At 42.1% G+C, this 25,861-nt stretch overlaps 1 protein-coding gene across 2 annotated transcripts in view; it reads left to right on the forward strand.

Annotated features, from left to right (window-relative positions):
• The window catches only part of abhd18 (abhydrolase domain containing 18), a 107,025-nt gene that overhangs the window by 73,674 nt on the left and 7,490 nt on the right, over window positions 1-25,861 (forward strand). For both annotated transcript variants that reach the window (XM_047354042.1, XM_047354043.1), the window contains 7 exons: window positions 3,030-3,114; window positions 4,394-4,421; window positions 10,969-11,107; window positions 12,461-12,550; window positions 13,830-13,931; window positions 14,205-14,392; window positions 17,552-17,688. In XM_047354042.1, coding sequence (XP_047209998.1) covers window positions 3,030-3,114; window positions 4,394-4,421; window positions 10,969-11,107; window positions 12,461-12,550; window positions 13,830-13,931; window positions 14,205-14,392; window positions 17,552-17,688 — 769 coding nt within the window. The remainder of the gene's footprint in view (window positions 1-3,029; window positions 3,115-4,393; window positions 4,422-10,968; window positions 11,108-12,460; window positions 12,551-13,829; window positions 13,932-14,204; window positions 14,393-17,551; window positions 17,689-25,861) is intronic.

Consider the following 25,861-nt stretch of genomic DNA (forward strand, 5'->3'; position numbering starts at 1 on the left):
AATAGCATAGACAGCAGGTTCCACATAACAAATGGAACTAACCCAGATCTGAAAGGACAGCCATGCTGGATTTTCAAAATAAGACCTGGACATACCCTTGTTGTGACTATGCATCTGAGAATATTATTTAATATTTAATTTTAATATTTTATCAAATAATATTTTGGTCTGTTAAGGGTTTTCCTGTGAATACCAGCCCAGTAAGTCGATGGTATTAGGACAAAATAGAAAGGTGCGAGACAAGCTCTGACATTATTGAACAGCATAAACTCTGCACATATATGGAATGAATTCACACAATTTCTCAAAATACAAGAACTTATTAACAAAAATAAGTCAACTCAAAGTCAAACATATTTCAATCAACAAACTCTTTACTATGCTAAAACAATCCAACTAAACTACCAATCAGAATTAAAGAATAAGGAAGACTAATGGACTATGTACAATATAAACAAGTTGATTAAAGATGATTGAAAATCATGACCAAAAAGAGTGATGCAACATTACCATGCAATGTTATTTATATTTGAGAACCAAGGATTATCTTGAAGAACCTGGAAGTGAAGTTAGTCTTGGAACCAACTCAGGCAGTAATCAGCATACCTTTAGACAACCGTTCACAATGCAAGATCAGATAAAATATTATTTTAAGAAAATAATGTTTTAAAGAATGATCCGCTGAATAAAACCAACCTTCTGGATGACTAATTCTCAACGGTGTCTAATTAGCTGCCTTTAGTTATTGAAATAATATTTAAAGAAATATTATTAAAGAAAATGGTAAAATATTTAAGTGAATATTTTGCAAAAGAGCCAAATCTTTCTGGAGAAATGGGGCTTAATGGTGTTTACTTAGTTAACATATTTAATAAAATGATGTTAGGGACACACCCCACACACCCTGCACATAAAGTGTTCAGAGCTTTACCTTCAGGCCGCCACTACAGAGCACTGTTCTCTAAAACCAGCCGCCACAGAGACAGTTTCTTCCCCCAGGCTGTTTCTCTGATGAACATTTAATAGAGTACAAAACAACAGCATACAGATGTTGCAAATGCTCCTTTTTATTATATATGTGTATATTGTACATTGTAAATGTGTATATTCTGTAATACAAAAACAGAACAAAAGAGCAAAGTGTACCGGAGTCAAATTCCTTGTTTGTATGTACGAACTTGGCAATAAAGCTGATTCTGATTCTGATTATTTACTGGATTAAAAACTAACAATCTTTCTGGGTAAATATTATTTAGCAGCAAGCTGTTAGCAGTTAAAGCTAACAAAGAAGCTGATAACGGAAGACGGCTCATTCTGTCCGCTGACCACACTGCACGTTACCACGGGATGCGGCTCCTGTTGTCGTCCTCTCAGACCGGGGAAAAACCGCTCCACTCTGCTTCGTAGAGGTCGCGTCTCCGCAGGATATTCTCTGGAACACAGTTTGCTTCTGCAGGCCTCAGAGAGAAAGTAAAGCAATGCTTATACATTAATCTCCCTTTTATGAATGAATACCGGATACTTTCAACAGTAATTGATCAGTACTTAACTTGTGCATATGATCGATGATCGTATGACACCCTTGGATCCAGTTTATGTCTTTTTGCCAGCAAAGAGACATTAGCGCGCTTTTCTCTCCAGCCAGCCTCGCAGCGGAGTCCCGGGTGGAAGAGACAGGATGTAGCAAGAGCGGTGCTTTTATTTGGACAGGAAGTCCGCAGTTACCCCGTTTCCTGGCTGTGCCGGAAGTAGGTTAATGCAATTTATTTTGAAAGTTCCAGGAAAGTCTGTACTGGCCTTTCACATTGTAACCATGGCTGTGGGTCCCAACACCCTACAAAATAAAAGTCTTCACACAGCGATAATTGCAGCAATGCTCTTAATACTATTGCTGGGACTCAGTGATGGAAATGGTTCTACTTTATCCTTTCAAAATAAACTCACTGATATTTCCAAACTAAAGCCTCAACATTTTTTAGTTGGGCAATGAAGGAAGAACTCCCATGCAATTGCCTGGAGGCACCTATTACTATCCACCTCTAAACTGGACTCTTTATTTACTGGCGACTGCCATAGCAATGCAAGGACGCATGATTACTGGTGAAACAAGAACATGTCTAGGTAGACATCTTTACCATCTACCCTCAATCTTGATGTTGCTTAGGTTCTCTACCTCAGCCACAGAACTTTGGCTCTGGTCAGAGAAGCACGCACCAAGAGGCCAGCCCCTTGGTGTGGCCCCCTTTCTTCAGACATTTTGTAGTGGGGCCTGCCATAGCAATGCAAAGAGGCATCTATTACTCTCCACCTCTAAACTGGACGTTGTCTTTGAGGCGCTGATTTGAACTGTTTGCTTAAAGGAAATGTCACTTTCTTTTTGTTTTTAAATGAGAATCATGTAAACCAGTGTTATTTTTGTCTTAAAAATACTGTAGTATTACCTGCTAACTTATTGTGAGGGGATGTATGGCATAAGTAAGTTAATTGATTGATTAGGGGATGGTCAGTTAAGCTAAAAAATCCTTTTTTTGTTCACAGGATTTCTATGCATAGACTTGCATTGCAGATTTGTATAAAAAAATAAGTATGATATCACAATAAAAAATTGTTTTCTTGGTTTTTTTACATTTTATTTTAGCTCATAATATGATACACGTTGACCAAAAATCCTTTCCTGTTGCCATATGTGTTTATTTTATAGAGTTTAAGATTCAAACCTCAGAACAGGAAAAAGAAAGAACATAGCTGTTGGTTTTCTATAATGCTTTTAAAATTCACTAAGCTTCGCTCAGCAAGTTCTTAGGCTTGCCATTTTTCCACAAAGAGCTGGTTTGGAAACATCTCCAGCTGCATAACCTTACAGACATAGAAATCATTATCACAAAACTGTTGCGGTTGATGTTTTAAGAGTGACCTTTAGCAGGCATATTTATGTTGCAAGTGGAGCACCAACACCTTAGAGCACTGTTCATTACGGACTAATATGAACTTTTCTAATACAGTTCTGTTTGTCTAACTCATGTTTGTAGTTTTTCTGGCGTCGTCGGACCCTGATGGCCAGGCCTATGATCAAGGAGGCAGGAATGGCTTCTCTACTTCTGGAAAATCCATATTATATCCTTTTTTGTTTTTGAACAGCAGGAACTGTATCTCTGTACAAAAGTAAACATATTTGATTATTGTTTCTTTGTTAAACTGCTTTAGTGGTGTGTTACTATGCCAGTGTTTGAGGGTTGCACCTATTATATTGTTTGATATTCACACATTACCTAGCTATGGTTCTTTAGAGAAGTGTTTCTCACCATCCTCCATCTTTTAAATTAGTCTCGGCGCCATTACACCTAATTTAAATGATTGCATTACCTCCTCTCCATGCTATCAAGAGCTAAAGAGCACTTTGTAAACTGACCATACAGATGCATTGGAAACTGTAATTAAGAAGACAGTTGTTGTCTTCCCTTCACTCTTGCCTGCAAACTGAGCACACATTCAATTCAATTCAATTCAGTTTTATTTATATAGCGCCAATACACAACACATGTTGTCTCAAGGCACTTCACAACAGTCAGGTTCATACATTCCAATTAATCCTAACTATTGAACAGTGCAGTCAGAGTTAGTTATTTATTCAAATTGGATAAAAAGTTTTTCTATCTAAGGAAACCCAGCAGATTGCATCCAGTCAGTGACTTGCAGCATTCACTCCTCCTGGATGAGCATGTAGAGACAGTGGACAGTCACTGGCGTTGACTTTGCAGCAATCCCTCATACTGAGCATGCATGTAGCGACAGTGGAGAGGAAAAACTCCCTTTTAACAGGAAGAAACCTCCAGCAGAACCAGAACCAGGCTCAGTGTGAGCGGCCATCTGCCACGACCAACTGGAGGTTTAAGAGAACAGAGCAGAGACACAAAGAGAACACAGAAGCACTGATCCAGGAGTACTTTCTATGGGAAGGAAAAGTAAATGTTAATGGATGTAGCTCCTTTAGTCGTTTCACCTAGAAAGAAAGAACAGATAAACTCTGAGCCAGTTTTCAAGGTTAGAGTCTGAAAGAGAACACATAGAGTTAGTCACAGTAAAAGCTCAGTCAGTAGCCATGTCTAGGAGAGAGAAAGGGTTAAACACTAAAAGACAGGGCTATATGGATCATCTGTAGAAGGTGAGCATTAAGTTGTTGCCAGCAGAAGCTCGGACAATTCCCCTCTCCAGAAAGGTGTCACAGGCAGACACAGAGCCAGGCCAGGTGTAGCTTCTAGGAAGAGCATTGTCAGGAATTTAAGTTTCATCTAAGTGTAAATTCCAGCCCAAATTTGTCTTCTTTGTTTTTAGTAGATGTACTTGTACATTTGTACTGTGTGTAATCTTTTATGTTCCTTGACTGACAATTCACATGGCTATCGTAAACCCAAAGATCAACTGTAAGTGAACGCTTCAAGCATGTGATTGACTAATATTTTGTAAAAACTTTTTATAGAAACAGATAATTTAATAACTTTCTTGGGTTACTTAATGTGTGGCTAGAATATGCGGAGGTTGAGGGTCAACTAAAATACTAGAGCAACTATTGCTATTGAGGCACTTCACACCCCTCCTCCTCCAGGTCAAAGAGCACTCCACTTTAACCCGATTAGCCATTTTTGTAGTTTGATAACAGGGATAAAATTATCTAGTGTCGCAGGACAAGACAAAAACGGCAAAAACAATGCAAAACTGTTTATGTAATATTATTCAAAACACGCAGTATGGTTCTGTCCTCATAGAGCTAAAAGCAGCACACAGCACCAACATCAGCAGAGATGCTACTGTTATCAAAACAATGGCCAGGACCTCATATAATGTATGCTCTCATTTTAGCGTTATTTGCAGCTTGCTGCTTTGCTATGTCCGTCGTTTCTATAGACCCCTTAATCAGATTAAGTCTTTCAGCAAATCCTCCTTGATACAGGCAGAGGCTCCTTGAAGTGGGGAAATACGAATTTCCCCACTAATAAATAAATTTATAAAGGCACTTTGAAGAGGTTCTGATGCTGGGGTACGGTGTAATGAATTGTGTGGGTTAATACACCCAACAACTGAACATTTAGACTTATCCTCTTTCAGCATAGGCATACATGAGCTTGGACTACAAAATCACAGCAAGAAATTAAAATGGCGGATACACGAATAGGTCAGCCAGAAGTCCATGAACCTATTTAGCAGTTCTGCAGCAAATACTGTGATGAATAGTCATCGTTGTCGTCTTCCGCTTTATCCGGGATCGGGTCGCTGGGGCAGCAGACTCAGCAGAGATGCCCAGACATCCCTCTCCACTGACACCTCCTCCAGCACCGATCCGTCTGTCGATCTCCTGCTCCATTCTTCCCTCACTTGTGAACAAGACCCCGAAATACTTGAACTCCTCCACTTGAGGCAGGAACCTCCCTCCAACCTGAAGAGGACAAGCCACCCTTTTCCAGTCGAGAACCATGACCTCGGACTTGGAGGAGCTGATATTCATTCCAGCTGCTTCACACTCTGCTGCGCACCACCCCAGCGCATGTTGTAGGTCGTGGCTAGAGGGGGCCAGCAGGACTACGTCATCCGCAAAAAGAAGAGACAAAATCCACTGGTCCCCAAACTAGACCCCCTCCGGCCCTTGGCTGCACCTAGAAATCCTGTCCATAACAGTTATGAACAGTACTGGTGACAAAGAGCAGACCTGCCAGAGTCCAACATGCACCGGGAACAGGTCTGACTTAGTGCCGGCAATGCGGACCAAACTCCTGCTCCGCTCGTACAGGGACCGGATGCCCCCTAATAAAGGGCCCCCGATTCCATACTCCTGGAGCACTCCCCACAGGGCATCATGAGGGACACAGTCGAATGCCTTCTCCAGGTCCACAAAACACACGTGGACAGGTTGGGCAAACTCCCATGATCCCTTGAGTACCCTGCAGAGGGTGTAGAGCTGGTCCAGTGTTCCACGGCCGGCACGAAAACCACACTGCTCCTCCTGAAGCCGAGGTTCGACTTTCGGCCGGACTCTCCTCTCCAATACCCTGGCGTAGGCCTTACCAGGGAGGCTGAGGAGTGTGATCCCCCTGTAGTTGGAACTCACCCTCCGGTCATCCTTCTTATGAAGGGGGACCCCCACCCCAGTCTGCCAGTCCAGAGGCACTGTCCCCGACCGCCACGCAATGTTGAAGAGGCGTGTCAACCATGACATCCCTACAGCATCCAGAGACTTGAGGTACTCAGGGCGGATCTCATCCACCCAGAAGCGCTGCCACCGCGGAGCTTTTTAACCACCTCGGTGACTTCAGCCTGGGTGATGAAAGAGTCTAACCCCGAGTTCCCAGCCTCTGTTTCCACCAGGGAATGTGTTATGGCAGGATTGAGGAGATCCTCGAAGTACTCCTTCCACCGCCTGATAATGTCCCCAGTCGAGGTCAGCAGCCTTTTACCCCCACTGTTAACAGTGTTGGCGAAGCACTGCTTCCCCCTCCTGAGGCGCCGGACGGATACCCAGAATCGCTTCAAGGCCAACTGGTAGTCCTTCTCCATGGCCTCACCGAACTCCTCCCAGGCGCGGGGTTTTGTCTCTGCCACAGCCCGGGCAGTGGCACACTTGGCACTCCTCTAGGAACTGTTCTTCTAGGTCCTGCAATATATTATATTTGCATCTTGCGATTGAGTCTTTGAACAGGGAGACAGGTTTTCATTTCGCAGCGCTGTGTTCATTATTCATAACTGCTACCATATTCAGAGCAGTGGGTAGTAGCAGCACTCTTTTCTCTCTCTCCCTCCCTCCCTGCTGATCCCTGCTTCTGCTTTTTGTCTGTATTTTTCTCAGAGCCTTGCTTTGCATATCCTCCAAACTTGTAAATTATGAATCTGGTCAGCTGGACTCTCAACATAATTGATCAAATTTGTTTTCAACGGGAAGACAGGGTAAAGGAGAACCTCTTGTCCAGACGGGACATTTTTCTCTGGATACACAATGGATTCTTGGCAGCAGTGGAAGATTGTGTGCCTGACTACGATGTCGGTTGAGGACATAGAAGATGTCTACATATTTGGACTTTTGATAACAGGATCTCTACTTTTTGGAGATGGTGGTTACCTGGCTTATCAAGTGATTCGCAAAACGTGGGCGGCTGTTCAAAGCATTCCAAAGCTTCCTGCGATAATAGATGGAGTCTAGAGCGGTCAACACTCAGACTGAAGTGTTAAGAGAGCAGAATCGCAAACTGGACACGATTCTAGAACAGATTCGCAGCCTGGCAGCGGTTGGACTCAGAGGTTAAAGGATATAATCTTGGAAAAGTTGTACGCTCGAGATCTGCGGAAAATACCAGAAATTTGGCTATTTGGATTCGCAATTGAGACATACCAGTAAAACTCTTAAGGTAGTTGAAAATTCACAACTGCCTGAACCACAACATTTATTGTTTTTCTAAATCTGGCGCCCCAATGTGGCCTTGGCAACTTCTGCTAACTGGCTATCGACATAATATCTCCTGGATGTTATATAAACACGACGCTCTTCCCCAGCAGTCCCCTACCAGCTGTGTGCTGATAGGACTATGTGGCCTATTGATAAAACTTCCACCTCTCTTCTCAAGGACAATGGCGCTTCTATCAGTGTTGACAGTCTAATTCTTGCAAACACATATATTCACACCCTCAAGATTCCACCGTACCCTTGCTGAATCTTTACTTATGTGTGTGTTGCTTACCCCTGCTGAGGTTTTTTGTACTATTTCAGACTCTATTCTGCTCAGAATAGTCTGAAATAGGATTTTCTTCCCCCTCCTATCTTACTTTACCTAAATGTGTGATTTCATTACTTTTCATAGATTTTCAGATTTCTCAGAAGGATTAAACACTGAAAGACAAGGCCTAGTGTATCATCTGTATAAAGTGAGCATTAAGTTGTTGGTAGCAGCAGCTCAGTCGATGTCCCCCTCCAGGAAGGTGCCACAGCTAAACTTGGAGCCAGGTCAGATGTATCTTCTAGAAACAGAAAACAACAGTGAGAGAACATAGAGTCAAAAGCTGAAATAACAGCAAATAATGCAAAATTGGAGAGTAGTATGAGAATGTAGCGAAGAGGGTCAAAGTGGTCATTATGTCCTCCAGCAGCCTAAGACTACAGGTCCTTCTCAAAATATTAGCATATTGTGATAAAGTTCATTATTTTCCATAATGTAATGATGAAAATTTAACATTCATATATTTTAGATTCATGGCACACTAACTGAAATATTTCAGGTCTTTTATTGTCTTAATTCGGATGATTTTGGCATACAGCTCATGAAAACCCAAAATTCCTATCTCACAAAATTAGCATATCATTAAAAGGGTCTCTAAACGAGCTATGAACCTAATCATCTGAATCAACGAGTTAACTCTAAACACCTGCAAAAGATTCCTGAGGCCTTTAAAACTCCCAGCCTGGTTCATCACTCAAAACCCCAATCATGGGTAAGACTGCCGACCTGACTGCTGTCCAGAAGGCCACTATTGACACCCTCAAGCAAGAGGGTAAGACACAGAAAGAAATTTCTGAACGAATAGGCTGTTCCCAGAGTGCTGTATCAAGGCACCTCAGTGGGAAGTCTGTGGGAAGGAAAAAGTGTGGCAGAAAACGCTGCACAACGAGAAGAGGTGACCGGACCCTGAGGAAGATTGTGGAGAAGGGCCGATTCCAGACTTTGGGGGACCTGCGGAAGCAGTGGACTGAGTCTGGAGTAGAAACATCCAGAGCCACCGTGCACAGGCGTGTGCAGGAAATGGGCTACAGGTGCCGCATTCCCCTGGTCAAGCCACTTTTGAACCAGAAACAGCAGCAGAAGCGCCTGACCTACAGAGAAGCAGCACTGGACTGTTGCTCAATGGTCCAAAGTACTTTTTTCGGATGAAAGCAAATTCTGCATGTCATTCGGAAATCAAGGTGCCAGAATCTGGACGAAGACTGGGGAGAAGAAAATGCCAGAAGTCCAGTGTCAAGTACCCACAGTCAGTGATGGTCTGGGGTGCCATGTCAGCTGCTGGTGTTGGTCCACTGTGTTTTATCAAGGGCAGGGTCAATGCAGCTAGCTATCAGGAGATTTTGGAGCACTTCCTGCTTCCATCTGCTGAAAAGCTTTATGGAGATGAAGATTTCATTTTTCAGCACGACCTGGCACCTGCTCACAGTGCCATAATCACTGGTAAATGGTTTACTGACCATGGTATCACTGTGCTCAATTGGCCTGCCAACTCTCCTGACCTGAACCCCATAGAGAATCTGTGGGATATTGTGAAGAGAATGTTGAGAGACTCAAGACCCAACACTCTGGATGAGCTAAAGGCCGCTATCGAAGCATCCTGGGCCTCCATAAGACCTCAGCAGTGCCACAGGCTGATTGCCTCCATGCCACGCCGCATTGAAGCAGTCATTTCTGCTAAAGGATTCCCGACCAAGTATTGAGTGCATAACTGTACATGATTATTTGAAGGTTGACGTTTTTTGTATTAAAAACACTTTTCTTTTATTGGTCAAATGAAATATGCTAATTTTGTGAGATAGGAATTTTGGGTTTTTATGAGCTTGTATGCCAAAATCATCCGTATTAAGACGTGTTAAATTTTCATCATTACATTATGGAAAATAATGAACTTTATCACAATATGCTAATATTTTGAGAATGACCTGTATAGCAGCATAACTACAGAGATAGCTCAGGATAATCTAAGCCACTCTAACTATAAGCTTTATCAAAAAGGAAAGTTTTAAGGCTAGCTTTAAAAGTAGACAGGGTGTCTGCCTCACGGACTAAAACTGGGAGCTGGTTCCACAGGAGAGGAGCCTGATAACTAAAGGATCTGCCTCCCATTCTACTTCTAGAGACTCTAAGAACCACCAGTAAACCTGCAGTCTGAGAACAAAGTGTTCTGTTAGGAACATATGGAACAATCAGATCTCTGATGTATGATGGAGCTAGATCATTAAGGGCTTTATATGTGAGGAGGAGAATTTTAAATTGTATTCTGGATTTAACAGGGAGCCAATGAAGGGAAGCTAAAATAGGAGAAATATGATCTCTCTTTTTAATTTTCATCAGAACTCTTGCTGCAGCATTTTGAATTAGCTGAAGGTTTTTAACTGCATTTTGTGGACATCCTGATAGTAAAGAATTACAATAGTCCAGCCTTGAAGTAACAAATGCATGGACTAATTTTTCAACGTCACTCCAGGATAGGATATTTCTAATTTTGGCAATGTTCCGGAGGTGAAAGAAGAAAATCCTAGAAGCTTGTTTAATATGGGATTTAAATGACGTGTCTTGATCAAAAATAACGCCAAGATTTTTTACTTTATTACCTGATGTCGGTTTAATGCCGTCCAAATTAATTGATTGACTAAGCAGTATCTTTTTCAAAGATTCTGGTCCAAAGACAACAACTTCTGTCTTGTCTGAATTTAGAACCAGAAAATTTAGTCATCCAGGTTTTTATGGCTTCTAGACATGCCTGTAATCTAACTGGTTGGGCTCATTATACTAATATGTTCTGTCCAGGAGGGGAAAGAAATTCATACGGGAGCTGTCTCTCGTCCCCCCTTGCAATCCCCTACACTTTGAAAAATGCTGGCTTTAAGTAACAGGAGAACCTATTGTTGTGTATTCCAAAGAGGTTTTGCTCAAAGGTGGCCTAATTTCACAATATCTGAACAGCATAACTCTTGTTTCAAATATTCTGCTAGATAAGTAAATATTTTAACAAAAATCCTCTACAATTCTTACAAAAAAAACAAATCAGCAGATAGCAAAATGTGTTGGATAAAATGAATAATTCAGAGTAACATTAGGAAATACTTGCCTGGACCATAGTATTAATGAAGTTGAGTATGAGGTTTAAGAAAAGGACAACTGAACACAGCATTAGTTCATCAATAGTCTTTCATTGCTCATTCAAAACTAAATTATCTTCATATTTTAGGAGATCCTGTCTAAAGAATGTGTCGGACCTTTTTGTGATGGGAGGGGCTTTGATCCTGGAGTCAATTGTGCTTCTCCGCTGGCTGGAGAGAGAAGGGTACTGGCCCTTAGGAATGACTGGCATCTCTATGGGAGGATATGTAAGTAGATAAAACATAAAACATGCACATCCCACATAGATGGAGCAGGCCTTCTGGTCGGGGTTTGGGGTTTGGGTCTTGGGGGTTGATTGGTGCCGGGACTGGCGTTTAGGCTGTCTTGGGATTGCTTGGATTTCTTTGGATCTCAGTCCCTGGCTTCGGTGCCCAGTCCGTCAGCTGGACGGGCCCCGGGGGGTCTTGGCCAGGCAGTGTGCGGCGTTGATTGGGTGTGGCTTCGCTTTGGTGGAGGGGTTTGCCGTGCGGGAGTGTGGGTGGCCGGCATGCTGGGGCACCTCCATGGTCTGGGAGTAAGGTTGGCAGGGCACCCGGTCCTCAGCATGCTGTGGTGGCCTTCCTTCGATGCTTCTTTCTGTGGCTCTGGCCCCTGGTCAGGCGCCGGGCTGCGGTTGGTGGTCGGGTGGGTGGGGCGGTGGATCTTGTCTAGTGCCTGCAGTGGGACAGCTAGCGGGTTGTGCTTGGCCTGGAGCGGTTGGCCTGCTGGCGTTGGCCGGATGGTTGAGCAGGCTTGGCGGTGTGCTGCTCTGCTGGTTGTCGTGTTCGGGGGGTGGAGATCACTGGCATTTGAATCAGCTGTGGGTGATGGTAGAGCTGGTTAATGTCTCTCCCTGGGCTATCGTTGCAGTGGCGGTGAGGTTTGTGTGGTTGTGAGAGGCGTGGTGGGGCAAGAGGTCCCCGGCCAGCTGCAAGCACCTGGGGGACCTCTTGCCGGATGAGTTTGTCCCATCTTGATGTGGGGTTGGGGGTTCCATTGTGAGCATGGTGCTCGGTGGTGTCCCGCATTGCGCATGACCCTTCCCTTGCCGTTGCGGCGTGCTGTGTTTGGGGTGCTTGGAGCGGGGCTGTGTGTGGAGCTTGCGCTGTGTGGGTGTGTCTTTGTCTGTTTTTCAGGGATGGAGCTTACCTGTGGGCATGTGCCCCAGTGGGGAGGGGATTCATGGCGTTTGGGTTCGGGGTCATGTGTTTGATATCTGTGTCCTGGTTGGGGGTGGCCCTGTGGGGAAATTCAAGTCGGGGTTCATTGGGGGTGGGGTGCTCATGGGGTTGGGATTGGAATTTATTGGGGGGTTGGGACTATTTTATTCTGTGGCGGCTCTGGTTGGCGGGCTGGTTTTGGAACTAGTAGACCCCTCTATTGTACATGGCCCCCCTCTCCGGATTAAGATGGGGGTCGTTGTATTCTCACGCTATATCCTAGATGGTTTTTCTATACCATTGTCATCCATAGTCATTTGCCATTGTCTTTCTGTGAAGTTACAAAAATCAAATTGATTTATAAAACTAAAAGAAGAATGTGATGTGTTGTGCAATGATCTTTTGTGTCTTTGTGTCTAGATGGCATCCCTGGCTGTGACCAACTGGCCCAAACCTATTCCTCTTATTCCCTGTTTGTCATGGTCCACTGCCTCCAGTGTGTTCACCACGGTAATACACTGTTTCTAAACGATAGTAAAATATCCTGTAGATAAACTATTTGGTTAAATATTTATTTCATGCAATGTTATTCTATAAATCTTATACTCTTTAAAAGTCTCTTTAAATGTTACCACATTCATGAAGAAAATGCATTTGTGAATTGAGTATTTGGATTATGCTGTAGCCATGAAAACCTTTCCAAATCCTTTCTGCCTCTTCTGCTTCGGAGGCAGTTTGATGTTGTGGGGCATCATCTCCTCAGTGCAAAACAAGGCCTGTCATCATTGGAAGCAATCTCAGTGCAGAAAGATATCAAGATGAAATTCTGCAACCATTGGCAATCCCATATATCCACTCAAACTCTGTCCTCCAAGATGTCAACGTTCACCTCCTCGGTGTGTGATTTATTAGAGATTACCTCAAGAATTTGGGATCGGCGAGGATGAAAATACCTGCCTGCAACCCTGACCACATCTCCAATGAACACTGGTGGGATCCGCTCAGGAGTGTTAGTGCCACAGTGAACAACCCATGTACATAAACCAAGTTGCAACAAATGCTGGTTGAAGAAAGGAATGCCATCCCACAGCAGTTGGTGAAAGACATCATTAAACATCCATTCAGATAAACAACAGAATAAACTGTTTAACATAGACAGAGAGGATCTGGTGAGGTTTTCTACAAAACTGAGTGAATGCATTTTCCTTACAAATAGTGCACCATTTTTTAATGGCGATAAAAAGACCTTCCAACAAAATTTATTGAAAAGGATTGTTACAACAAAGAAATTATCCACCAAACACAAATTTTGTGGCTTTGTGCACATATTCCACTAATGTCCAATGCAAATCTTTTATAGCTGAACCAAGCAGTCTATTTTTTATTGACTTCTCTGGTAAACTGTGTTCACTTATCTCAAGACGAACAAGTCTACAAGAACACAAAGCAAGTTTGATGCTGAATTCCACAGCATTTTCTTAGCTTCAAACTACATGTTTGCCATTTACTATCTATCAACCAGCTATCCAGACCATGTAGTTTACTTGTGATATAGCGGTGCACTGTAGGCTGAAATGGTCAGATATGAAAATAATTTTAAAACTACCTTGAGTCTAAAAAGAAACAATGAAAGAACATTAGAACGCCCAGAAACATCAGACCTGTGCTTAAATGTAAAAGATTTTAATGAGGCAAGACACTGGCAAGTATTATTTGTGTTTTCTGTCTGTTGTTCCATCAAAATAAGAATTATGTGGTATAATGTCTTTGTTTGTGTTTGTGAGTCTAGGGTGTGCTGAGTAGAGCGGTAAACTGGGCAGAGCTGGAAAAGCAGTATGCAGTTAATTCAGTGTATGAAAAGGAAATCATCAATCTGCTGGAGTACTGTGGGGTACATTTCTTTTATCATGTTTCTTTGAACACTGCTGAATTTCATTGTATAAGAAATCAAAACCTTTCAACTTTATATGATGCTTGCAGTAATTCAGAACTTCCATAATGCTTATTATAAGGTTCATATAATTGGAATGGTAGGAAATCAGTTAGTAGATTAGTACTTTCATCAAATAGAAATACACATATGTCTCATCCCACAGCATAGGGCTTTCTGTGTTTCAGAAGTGTGTAATTGTTATTGTTTCCTCTTGCTTTCCTCTTCCGCTAGGTTGATTCATTGAAGATGGGAACAGAATTGCAGAGGAATATGGACTCTTCAGAGAATCTGCTTGGCCTGCCTGGAGGTCTCCGAATACTAGAAGGTCAGTTCTTGAAAGTGGAGACGCAGTCTGAGATTGGTCGAGTCGATGAAAAGGGCTTGGCTCTATCCTCAGTGAACAGCAGTGATCAGCCAAGGTAATCTGTTGTTTAAGACCATTCCTACAACATATCTTTAGTGAATAATAACACTTTAGTGAATGTATCCTGCAGTAAAATGTCTTTCATTTCTAAAAAAAAAATCCTTTATTCTTTCCTTTGAAAAATGTTTTTTTCTCAAATTTAACGGATTTAATTAACATGTCAAGTTACAGTGGGGAAAACAAGTATTTGATTCACTGCTGATTTTTGCACTTGCAAAGCATTTAGAAGTCTTCAATTTTTTTATCATAGGTGCTCTTCAACGGAGAGTGACAGAATCAGCAATTAATTAGCATTTTATTGCTTGACATAAGTATTTGATCACCTAACAACCAGTAAGAATTCCGTCTCTCACTGGCCTGTTAGTTCTTTTAGAAGCCCTCCTGTTCTTCACTCATTACCTGTATTAACCGCACCTGTTGGAACTTGTTATCTGTATAAACACACCTGTCCACACACTCAATCAAACAAACTCCAACCTCTCCACGCTGGCCAAGACCAGAGAGCTGTATAAGGACATCAGGGGTAAAATAGTAGACATGCACAAGGCTGGGAAGGGCTATAGGAAAATAGTCAAGCAACTAGGGCTAAAATGATTCCTCAAATAACTCGAGGACCTCAATTTATAAAATTCCTCGAAGCAAATGATCTGCCGTTTGCTATTTACAATAACTCAACAAGACTCAGTTCTTTGTAGCCAAATTTCTACACCTATTTACTTAACCAGTTGCTAAAATCACAAAGATCACATTTACTTTTGTAATCTGTAAAAACAATATACAAGATTTTGATTCTTTTGTCATGCTAAAATGCTTGTATTTAATGCAACTTCGAACCTTACATATAAATAAAAAATAAACTAATTGAAGCTTAAAATACATGAATCACTTATTTACTTTTACTGCAGTAGGAAGAAGAAATGTACAATTTTTTTCATACTTCTAACTTCAGACTTAGTCTAGTGAAATATCTGTAAAAGGCAGGGTTTACTAATATGCCTCAATAATGTTAAAGTTAATGTGAAATGTTTTATTTCTCATCTGTTAAAAAGAGTTAAAAACAAAGGTGATGTTTGAATCTTATTGCATTTAAGCAATAAAATGTTATTTAAAAACAAATAAAATTTTTACTTGCATTTTCTTTCATACATTCTACTATCTTAAGTTTATTCATTCATTCACCTTCTATACCGCTTATTCCATAGTGGGTCACGGGGGGGCTGGTGCCTATCTCCAGCAGTCTATGGGCGAGAGGCAGGGTACTTAAGTTGCTACAGCAAAACTTTTTTTTTTTTCGATTACTTGATTAATCATCAGAATAATCGATAGAATACTCAAATACTAAAATAATTGTTTACAACAGCCATACACGCAACTTGGTGAGAAGGCAACAACTGCTGGCAGAATTATAAGAAAATGGAAGAAGTTCAAGATGACGGTCAATCCCCTCGGTCTGGGGCTCCATGAAAGATCTCACCTCATGGGGCATGAATGGAGTGTGTGCAAACCTCGTCAAGAACTACAGGAAACGTCTGATATCTGTAGTTGCAAACAAAGGGTTCTGTACCAAATATATATATATATATATATTTTTTTTTTTTTAAATATCACATACCGTATTTTCCGCACTATAAGGCGCACTTAAAAACCTTTAATTTTTTCAAAAAATGACAGTGCACCTTGTAATCCGGAGCGCCTTATATATGGATCAATTGGTTAATTGGTTGATCCATACTGGTTGTACACGGCGCTCTGTCAAAATGTTTCAGTACGACTGGTAAACTACAAAGCCGCACCGCTTGCAGCATTACGGCTACCGTAGTCAGGGGTGTCGCCGAAGTAATAGCGGTAAACACCTGTACTGTGCTTACTCCTAGTCCAACACCACTTGTGTGTGTATAACATTTGAATGTACTGTTGCAGGAATTGCCTGAACTATATGGGATTAGAAGCTCAGTGTGTGGGGTGTATGTTTCGTGTGTGTGTATGGAAGATGTTGACATTACTCCTCCGGACAGAGGTGGCGCTGTGTGCTGCCGTAGCTGAGAATCAAGAGTGAAGGAGTGACGTCGGTATTATTGTGTGTGTGGGGTGGGTAGAGACGGCGACCGGAGCAGCGTTGTATGAGTCTGTAAGCCCTGTGTTTTTACGTGCTGCAAAGTCATTAAAAAGAACCCCGAATCTCGTCAACAACTCAGTGTTTTGATGCTGTTTCTTCATGCTCAACTCAGCAACGTATGAGTGAGGGAGTTAACCCCGAGGAAACTAGTAACTTCGGCCCTGGAGAAAGCGTCTCCCCTGTGTCATCAGACTACGGTCAGGGGACAGAAACAGGAAAGGTTAACAGTACTAACGTTTGATTTAGTGCATCAAACTGTTTCTTTTACGTGTTTACTGAATCAGGGAAAAGTTCCCTTTCACGTTTTAACTAACGTTTGATTTCAACTTCATAGACTCCAATGCATTCCTAACGTGCGGTTGGCTCTATTCAATAGAATTCTATGTAGAGGAGACCTTACCATGAGAGTGAATGGAGTTATCAGAACGCTGATTTGTAGTGTATTAATAAAGTTTGACTGACTTATCTGTTTTGTTGACATTCTCTTTAGCACAGCTCCATCTAGTGGATGCATAACGCAACCCCAGTCAAACGTTTGACTGCAGTAGCTTCTATTCTATGCGCCTTATAATCCGGTGCGCCCTATATATGAAAAAAGTTCTAAAATAGGCCATTCATTGAAGATGCGCCTTATAATCCGGTGCGCCTTATAGTGCGGAAAATACGGTACTTATGTCATGCAATAAAATTATATAATTAATTACTTAAAAAAACACAATGTAATTTTCTGGATTTTTGTTTTAGATTCCGTCACTCACAGTTGAAGAGTACCGATGATAAAAATTTAGACTTCTACAAATGCTTTGCAAGTGGGAAAACTTTCACATTCAGCAGTGTATCAAATACTTGTTCTCCTAGCTGTACCTGCTTCCAAAATAACAGGCCAAAACTCAAAACAATTCCTCAGTATGTGTATTTAATGTGTATTTACAAATGCTTTTCAGTATTTTAAGCTAATGTTTGTCCTTACTTCCTCTGCCAAAGTTTTAGCACCTAGATTTTAAAGTTAAAGAGTTAGTTTCTCTTTCTGTGTTTCAGAACCCACACTGCTCACAGTATGGGCCAAGGAAGGAAGATTAACTCACTGAAATGCTGTCGGCCGTCACTGCACACAGAGTCGATAAGCTTCATGAAGGGAGTGATGGATGAATGCACACACATGGCCAACTTTTCTGGTAGGTTTTTTTCTACTTGAGTGCACAGCTTCCTTGTTGTCAGGTGTATGGAAAATGATCATCTGCATGATAAAAATTTAACTTAAATTCTGTAACAGGAATGGGCTCTGAACCCAGCAACAAGGACGGGAGCAGTGATTAACAAGTGCATTCTGCACTACTTGCAGATAATACCATAATAGACGATGATCACTCTGTCCAGATCGTGTGGAAGAGGGCAGCCTTACTACTGAGCTAAAAGCAATTAATACAAAACTCAGAGTCTTCTCTCTTCCCAGCCTTCACGGGGGGAACTTTTATTTCTTACAACGCACAAAACATCTTCATCAAAAATTCCAGAAGTTCCCTGCCTTCAGTCCTTACAGGGTGTTTTTTTATACAGATACAAAGCATTGGTGTGTATGGGGTCCTCTTGACCAATTGAAATCATCATACTCATTTACGTAAAACTTTTGGCATCCACAACATTGATTCTCAATCACATTTCCGGGAGTACAAATCCAGCCAAACATCTGGAAAAGATCAGATTGGTCTATGTGACAGTTACACAATAACAATCTCATGATTTTGGTCAACTCCTCATTCCTGAGCTAAACTGGACTGCTGAACTAATGTCAAAGTGACCTGGCAGGAGTCAGTGTATCATGAGATTTCCTGGCTGAACTACAATAACAAGCCCATCAATCATTCCTCACACCAAGAACTTCTCCCTAATGTAATCTCTTTCCAGACGGCTTGCATGCTGCTCAAAGTGACCTTTCCATTGGGGCACACCAGAAGAGAGGGGGATGAGAATTTAATTGGTGTAAGATTTGACAAAACTAAAGAGTCCAGGCTTCTCTTTTTGATAAGAGGTTGCACTATAGTATATTTAAACAAAGATGAAATACATCCTGAACCAAGACTCTTATTTATTAGAGCCAGCAGGGTTGGTCCAACAGCATAGAAGATGTCTTTCAGAAGATAAGCACAGATGAAATCCAAGGGGTAGTTAATAGGCTATTGCTTTTAAACTCTTTCTGAGTGGAAATTCTTTTCAATTAAAATTTTACAAAAAGCATCCCAAAGAAAGGATACTGGTACCTCAGGAGTGGTATTAATCAGGTTTACCAAAGAATTTGAGGCTTGTGAATGTTATTGGAGACCAGAGAAGATGTACTCCAAGTTTGCAGCCTCGACAGCTCTCTGATAAACAGAGAGGCTTTTGTGGAGGATTTCTTTAGAGATGCGAACCTAAAAAAGCATAAAAAAAATAAAAGAGATGGGAGCTTATTTTTTCCACTCTCCCTTAACACACCAACAGACATGTTGTGTGGCATGGATGGAGTCATTTAGCTATGGCTCTGGAAGTGTGATGGGGGGCCTAGAACTGAAAGGTGCAGAGTCCAAAAAACTAGTAGACAGCAAATTAAAAGTTTGCTTGTTGCCCCCAGCTCAACCGTCTCGTGTTGGGGTTTACCCCAGTGGAGGAGAGGGTCGCATCCCTGCGCCTCCGGGTAGGGGACAGGTCTCTGATTGTTGTTTCAGCCTATGGGCTGAGCGGTAGTGCGGAGTACCCCGCCTTCCTGGCCCTCTCAGGGTTGCTGCATATTGCCCATCTCGGGGACTCCATTATTCTGCTGGGGGACTTGGTCTCTCTCTACAGGATGCAGTACCTGTTATATTTCCACTGACGGCTGAAGCCCCACCTCCGTCATTGTATTGTGCTGTGGCGCCATTTACATTACAGTGTGACATTCTCACATTACAGTAATCTCTGTGAAAACAATAAAAAAATAAACTAATAAAAATAAAGTTTAAAACATAAATAAATAAATACAAATAATGTTTCTTATTGTTTATGCAAGAATGTCATTTTTTTTCCATGTATAAAATGATCCACTTGGATAATTATCTGGACCACAGCCCAGCCAGAACTGCTGGGTGGCAGGAAAAGCAAAGAGGAGAGACACTGCCTGAAGAAATTACAATTTTGGGCTTTATGAGGAAGTTCTTTTCTCAGCTTTAAATAACTTTAAAGCTCAAAACCGCAGACTTTTGACCATAAATTTTAGGTTGGATTTTCATGCTTCGCTTTATTCAGCTTTATTCAGCAGGGACTTTCTCCTATTTGGTCCAATGCAGGTAGTCTGATCACGGGCAGATGTTCTCTGCCTGCTCCCTCCTCCTGTAGACGCTGATTTGCTTAAGGACCATCATTAAATTTCCTAACCGAACATGGCGATTCATGTTGGTATTGTCGTTTGTTGTGGGGGAAATGTATGTGCACCTGAACAGCTGATTTAGGATGTTATTAAATACAGTGCCCCGCCTGCCTGTAATTCAGAAAGCTGAAAGTCCTTTTACTTTTCTTTCTGCCTTCAGGCATGGTTTATGATTTGTAAATAGTAAAATCATATTTTGGTTTGACCCACTCGGGCCATTTGGTCCTTAAAATTACTGTAGTTGCTTTTGAGTTTTATTAACCTTTCCCTGCACTACCTCCTAGAAAACCTTCCTTTTTCTCTTTGTCCCATGGCCAGTCAGTGAACAGCAATCTGTTGAGGTCACATGTAACCTAAAAAAGTAGGTACTGGTATGGAAAAAACAGTATGGGGTAATGGAAACACTTGCAAAGTGAGCCGAGTGGAGGGGAGTAGGGAAAAATCAGGACAGTGAATGAGGGGCAAAAGAGACCAGCGTAAGAAGACTAACAAAGGAACAAGAAGAGGCTGTCCTCCAGCAATATGGTAGCACCTAAAATCCTGTGCTGGATTACCTTCAGGCACAACATCCTTGAGTTTCTGTGCTGTGCTTTTTAAGAGATGGACCCTGTACCTAGGGGCGGTGCCAGCCATTTAAATGCCCTAAGCACAAATGCTTTGTGGTGCCCCCCTGAAAATAAATAATAACACAGTATTTGTCTGTGCAATTCTCCTTATTTCCAAATTAACTTCTTAATATTAAGGCTGTCAGTCAATTATAATATTTAATTAGTGTGAATGCAGTAGGCATTCACACTATTGAGATCCTGTTTCACTTTATTCTTTATTATTCCGTCTTCTTATTCTGGTTGCTTCCGTACACTTTTTGATTTGCTACTACTTCTGCATACTTTGTGCTATTTCTGCTGTTCAACTTTTACAATATTCTGCTTATTCTGCTCTTTCCGGCTATGACTTTTGGTATTTATATCTTTTATACTTTTAAAAATTTTCAGCTTTTTATGAATTTTTTGCTCCCATTACAATGAATGGAAAACGGCAAAAATTCTGCTAAAACTTCACTGTTTTTGCCATTTAACTACTTCTGCATACTTTCAGCTAGAAACACCATTCAACTTTTAAAACCTTCTGCTATTACTGTTTAATTCAACTTTTTGATATCTTTTAAAGTGTTTCTACAACTTTGATTCAAACTTTATTACAATGTTTTCAGATTTTCAGTTTTATAATGTAATCCAATGACGGAATGTTCGTGCCGCTAGAGTGTATGCTCTAGGTTTTTGAATAACCTGAAAAGGAACAAACAAACTCTCTTCACTCGCTCAATTTTCACTCTACCTATACAAATTATACATCAAAGCGTAGGATGCTCTTTCGTGATTCAGAAAATGTCACTCTCTTGGACGTGGGACTAACAGTTTTCCGGCAACACGCCCCAAAGCAATGCAAAGTCAACACACCCTGTATAGGAAATCTATAGGAATTTCAGAAAAAAATCTGAGCAAAAAATCCTTAAACTCACACATTTTTGAATCGCCGCCTCTCGTAAACCATTCGAGGTAGAGACATGAGCTTTGTGGAGATTTATCTTCAGACCTTGCTGGCGCTCACAGTGAAGGAATTGTTTTGATACCTTTTATCGTTTTGTCATAAAAAAGGTTTGTTTAGTACCAAATCTGTCCTTCCCAAAATTGCTTAAAATTGAAAAATTTCAAAATTATCCACTTTTCTACACTGTCACATCTCCCACACAGATTTATGTAGACACACGGAAATCTTCATGATTGTTCACCGATCCCTGCTGATACCTATGGTCTAAAAAATATTTGGATACCTTTTATCATTTTCTCATGAAGTAGGTTTGAGAGTGAAAAATTCACCTTCACTCGGGTAAAAAATGGTCAAAATTATCCACTTTTTCACAGGGTCACACCTCCCAGACACATTTTTGTAGGAACTTGGGAAGCTCCATGAATGTTCAGCAAGGCCCGTTTATTCATACGGTGCATGAATCAAATGGATAGCCCTTATAGTTTCTGAGTTATTGGACTATGTTCGAGAGCTTGTTCAGGCACTTTTGTGTTTTTCTCAATTTTTCCCTTTCTTTTCACCTAGTGTTGTGCCTTTAATATTATATTTTCAAGAAAAAAGTGTTAATATTCTCGTTCCCCTGTCCGTTCTGAGAAAAACGGTCCAGGAATGACGTCGATAGCCCTTACGGTTTCCGAGTTATGGGCGGTAGTTCGGGAGCATGCGCCTCCATGTTAAAAGCCCAGGCCAGGGGGAGACGATAGTGAGGTGCGAACATCCAGGATACGATTGACCGTATATGCAGGGTGGTCATCAATGAGTCGAGCAGGAGGAGGCGGCTTGGTGGGAGGACTCAGGGGACTTTCCGAGGCTGGCTTGATCTGGGAAACATGGAAAGTAGGGTGAATGTGCATGGAAGATGGTAGTTTGAGTCTCACCGCAGATGGGTTGATGATCCTCTCAATGAGAAAAGGGCCAATAAAACGGGGGGCCAACTTTCTAGAAGTATCTTTTAATTTAATATTCCTGATGGAAAACCAGACTCTCTGATTGATGCGGTAGACAGGTGCAGCAGAACGGTGACGGTTAGCGAACCTCTTATTTTGTTCCAGGGTGCGTAGGAGGGTCCTCCTGGTATGTTGCCAGATCCTACGACACCTGGAAACATAATGCTGAACAGAGGGGACTAGGATGTCAGATTAAACACTGGGAAACAGCGGGGGTAGATAGCCCAGTGAAGCCTCAAAGGGGGACAAACCAGTAGCAGAGGAAGTATGTGTGTTGTGAGCATATTCGATCCATGTGAGATGTTTGCACCAAGAAGAGGGGTTGTCATTTAGTACGCACCTCAAGGCGACTTCAAGTTCCTGGTTGCATCTTTCTGTCTGTCCATCAGATTGGGGGAGGTATCCAGACGAAAGACTTACAGAGGCACCAAGAGCTTTGCAAAACTCCTTCCAAACTTGCGAGATGAACTGCGGGCCTCGGTCAGAAACAATGTCCAAAGGTACGCCATGGATGCGGAAAACGTGGAGAACCAGGAGTTGGGCAGTCTCCAATGCAGACGGAAGCTTGGGTAAAGGAACAAAATGGGCTGTTTTAGAGAATCTGTCAACAACAGTAAGATGACTGTGCTACCGTCAGATGGCGGGAGACCAGTGATGAAATCAACGGAAATGTGGGACCAGGGGCGGCTAGGGGTGGGCAGAGGTTGAAGAAGACCAGCAGGGGGTTGATTAGTGTTCTTGTTTCGAGCACATGTGGGACAAGCTGCAACAAAATCTTTAATGTTGAGGTTCATTGTCGGCCACCAGAAAAACCTTTTGGTAAATGTGATCATACGAGTCACCCCAGGATGACAAGTCAATTTATTGTTGTGCACCCAATCCAGAACTTTATTGACGACAGAGTTGGGAACGAACAGCTTGCCCACTGGGCCAGTACCTGGGTCAGGTTCGGACCTCTGTGCCTCCCTGATGTCCTTTTCAATGGCCCAGGTGAGGGCGCCCATGTCAGGTTTAACCAACCTAACAATACTTATAACAACACAAAAAGAAAAGAGAGACAAAGTATTAGTTTCTTTTACTCGCTTTGCGAGGAGAAACGGTCAAGATTTGCTCAGTTACAGATCTCGCACCGCTCTGAACAGCATCTGTCCGCCTCCTCTTTTTTATTGTCTTTGGGGGTCCCTAGTTTACAAAACCATTGTTCTCTAAAGGATGGGAAAACAACAGCTGCATCGCAAACAGGTCATAAACAGCTTTATCCTTTAACAACACATTTCCACAGTCTCCTCCATCTTCCCAGGATCAGTTGTGCCTTTTGTTCAGTGCAATCAGCCTTCATTTTTATGACCTCCTCAACTGGACTGCTTCCTTCTCTGCAAGCTCAGCTCCATTTATTATCCTGCAGACAAACTCATCACATCCTTTCTCACACATAAATAATGAAAGGTTATGAGATCAAATAGTCAAGTTACAGAATAGGAGAAACTATAAGATAAATCTATATTCAATTATTCCAACAGCCCACAATACAAGAATCCGGTAGGATGGAAGCTTCAGTCTTGAGTTGGTCAGAATGAGAGAACTGGCGAGAGAGAGCGTCAGGCTTAATGTTCTTGGAACCGTGTCTGTAGGAGGTAGAAAAATGAAAACGAGCAAAAAACAGAGACCAACGGGCTTGTCTGGGGTTAAGTCTCTTGGCATTTTGAATGTAGGAGAGTTTCTTATGATCAGTCCAAATGAGAAAAGGGACTTCAGTACCCTCTAAACAATGCCGCCATTCCTCAAGCGCCAACTTGATGGCTAACAGTTCACGGTTGCCCACATCATAATTTTGCTCTGCTGGAGACAAGCGACGAGAAAAATAGGCACATGGATGTACCTTATCATCCAGAGGAGACCGTTGAGAAAGAATAGCCCCTACTCCAATGTCAGAAGCATCAACCTCTACAATAAATTGTGCACATGGATCAGGATGGGTCAATATGGGTGCTGAAGAAAATAGTCTTTAATTCCCCAAATGCCCTTTCTGCCTCAGGAGTCCAATGGAACGTTTTCAGAGAGGAGGTGAGTTGAGTGAGAGGTGCAGTGACCTGACTGTAGTTCCTTATAAACCTCCTATAAAAATTTGCAAATCCCAAGAACCTTTGAAGTTGCCTGCGATCAGTTGGAGTAGGCCACTCTGCCACTGCCTTGGTTTTCTCGGGATCAGTTCTGTACCTGCCTGCCTCAAAAATAAAACCCAAAAAAGACACAGATGTGACACTGAATTCGCACTTTTCGGCTTTAACAAAGAGTTGATTCTCAAAAAGCCTCTGGAGAACTGTTCTGACATGCTGGCGATGTTGTTCTATGTCCTGGGAAAAAATCAAAATGTCATCCACATAAACGAAAACAAAGAGGTTGAGAAAGTCACGAAGAACATCATTAATAAGAGCCTGGAAAACAGCGGGTGCATTAGTCAACCCGAAAGGCATAACCAAATACTCAAAATGTCCCAGGAGGGTTTTGAAAGCCGTTTTCCACTCATCACCCTCTCGGATCTGGACCAAATGGTAAGCATTGCGCAGGTCAAGTTTAGTGAAGATCTTGGCAGAATGTAATTGTTCATGTATGGAATCAATAAGTGGTAGTGGGTATTTATTTTTAATAGTGATTTGATTCAATCCTCTATAATCAATACAGGGTCTTAATGTGCCGTCCTTCTTACCCACGAAGAAGAATCCGGCGCCAACAGGGGAGGTAGGCGGACGAATGATCCCAGATGCTAAAGAATCCTCAATGTACTCTTTCATGACCTTTCTCTCGGGTCCGGAGAGATTAAAGAGTCTGCTGGATGGTAGCGGAGCGCCTGGGAGGAGATCAATAGGGCAGTCATAGGGGCGATGCAGAGGTAAAGAAAGAGCCCCTTGTTTGCTAAACACAGGTGCGAGATTGTGGTATTCAGGTGGAACTTTGGACAGATCAACAGGCTCAGAAGGTTTGAGTTGTTTGAGAGACAGCAGTTCTTAAGCAGTTCTGGAGACAGAGATTACTCCATCTCTCTACTCTGCCCTCCACCCAATTAATAGCGGGATTATGTTTCTGCAACCAGGGAAACCCCAAAACTAATTGTGGAGAGATGGAAGAGACAACAAAGAACTCACGCCATTCATGATGGTTACCAGAGGTGATGATGTGAAGCTGAGGCACTTTAAATTTCACTTGAGACATGGTTTGACCAGTGATGCCAGTGACAGAAAGGGAATTGTTGAGATAAAGAAAACTGTTGCTGGCCTGAGATGTGGCTCGGGAGACCAGAAAACACAAATGGTCGCTTCAGTTGTAAACAAGCATAAAATAAAATGCACATGCTTTAGTCTACTTACAGATCCTTTTAGTTCAGTATGAGGAATGGATGAGGCCTTGTCTAACACCAGGTGGGTCCCACTCGAC

Source organism: Girardinichthys multiradiatus, chromosome 23, assembly GCF_021462225.1.
Source record: "Girardinichthys multiradiatus isolate DD_20200921_A chromosome 23, DD_fGirMul_XY1, whole genome shotgun sequence".
NCBI lineage: Eukaryota > Metazoa > Chordata > Actinopteri > Cyprinodontiformes > Goodeidae > Girardinichthys > Girardinichthys multiradiatus.